Genomic DNA, 1,766 nt, shown 5'->3' with positions numbered 1-1,766 from the left:
AATAAAAGCAAGCAAGGTAACATTATACATTTGATTTTAAATGTAATGAAACAAGCTCACATAAAATATGGAGTTGATGAAAAGATCCATAAAAGCCAAAGAGACCTTGAGAAATTATCGAATCACGTAGAAAATAAAACAAAAGTAAAATATGGAATCAAACATAAACAAGAAAAAGAAACACACACACACACACACACACTTCTATGATCCTATCACTTTTTAAAGATGAGAAAATGCAGTGTAAAAAAAAATCAATATCCCCCTGACACATTTTTTTAGTTGCTGCAAAACCAAAATGCAAAAGAAAAAAAAAAGATGATTATTCCAAACTCACCTACCCTGCATCCTTCATCTTGTCTTGTCAGACCACAAAGATATAAAATTTGTTCTTGAATCTGATCCACAAATTCTGTAACACAGCGGCCTCAATAGACAAAACACTTGCTACTAATTTGCAAGTCTCTTGAAATTAAGCAAAGAAAAGCAACCGAAAATGATGAAATGGAATGAAAACAATGTTTGTATTTGATCATAATTGTATAGTAACTAGTACAATAATACAATAAAAAGGCCAAGATTAGTGTAGGAGGAGTAGTACAAAACTGTGAAGCTACTAGCTCTAGTTTAATGATGATGTGTGTATTTACATGTGAAGTGGGATGGTGTGGTGTAGCTAATCATGGTAGCAAAGAAGCATGACGACGCAGCGTCGGATGATGTAGAGACGAGCCCTTTGCTCTCTCAACACTCCTGCTATTCCTCTGCTTGATATTCTTCTCTTGCTGCTGCTGCTCATCTTCATCTTCTTTTTATTTCTTCCCTCACTCTTTCTTGCAAGAGAGAAATTAAGTTTGGCTTAGGGTAAGTAGAGTTTGTGTTATGTGATGTTTGATTGATTTGTGGGTTGAAGAGATGAGGGGCTTCATTTATAGGAAAGTTGGGTGTAAGAATTTCAGGAATTTGTCTCAATTATTTATTCCAACTCCAACTGTGGGGTTCATATCTGCGTGCAATGCTCCCTACCGCACCGGACATTTCCTCCTGTGGGCCCACCTCCCTTGGGATTCCTCATTAACGTCTCGCTTCTCTATATATATTTATCTCATTTTATTTTGTGTTCTTTTTGTAACATATGAAGTATATATATACTCTCTCCGTCCCATTAAATATGCAACATTTGCTTTTTGACACAAAATTTTATGTAGTTTTATTTTGTGAGTTAACGAGGAGAGAGTAAAGTAAGAGAGAAGAAAAAGTAGAGAGAGTAATGTTTCCATTTTTAAAAACGTTTCATTTTTTATAAGACAGACAAAAAAAAAAACGTTTTATTTCTAATGCAACGAAGGGAGTTCTTCATTTGTAATTTCTTATTACTATATCAGAATTTTTCCGGGAGGCACAGACTCACAATGACTAATTTAGTGAAATTATATTAACTTATAACTTATTCAGTAACTATCCTGATAGTTTAAAATCGAAACATAATTTTGTGATTATATAAATAGATAGAATACTATAAGATAAAATTGGTCAATTTCAACTCATGGAATTACTAATTTTTTTTGTTAACCAAGTACATTTTGAATTTGTGAATACTTCAATTAATTAACACATTTGTACCCTATCATCAACAAATTAAAGTAGCCGAAACTTTTATATGTTGTCATGGAGATCTAATCATTCGTTACTGACTCAAAGTCCAATTAGCGTCATGAGTGGGATACTTAATTAGAAAATTTTAAAAATATAAAAATTTATCAATA

At 32.5% G+C, this 1,766-nt stretch overlaps 1 protein-coding gene across 1 annotated transcript; it reads right to left on the bottom strand.

Annotated features, from left to right (window-relative positions):
* Positions 1 to 505: 505 nt before the first annotated feature.
* Positions 506 to 957, bottom strand: LOC125196545 (small polypeptide DEVIL 4-like). Its single transcript, XM_048095108.1, has one exon. It carries the CDS (start codon positions 803 to 805, stop codon positions 677 to 679), a length of 129 nt encoding a protein of 42 aa, XP_047951065.1. The 5' UTR covers positions 806 to 957; the 3' UTR covers positions 506 to 676.
* Between the last annotated feature and the right edge of the window lie 809 nt (positions 958 to 1,766).

The sequence above is a fragment of the Salvia hispanica genome, chromosome 6 (genome assembly GCF_023119035.1).
Source record: "Salvia hispanica cultivar TCC Black 2014 chromosome 6, UniMelb_Shisp_WGS_1.0, whole genome shotgun sequence".
Lineage (NCBI taxonomy): Eukaryota > Viridiplantae > Streptophyta > Magnoliopsida > Lamiales > Lamiaceae > Salvia > Salvia hispanica.
The sequence above is the reverse complement of the archived record's forward strand: the minus strand, read 5'-3'. Positions and strand labels throughout refer to the sequence as shown.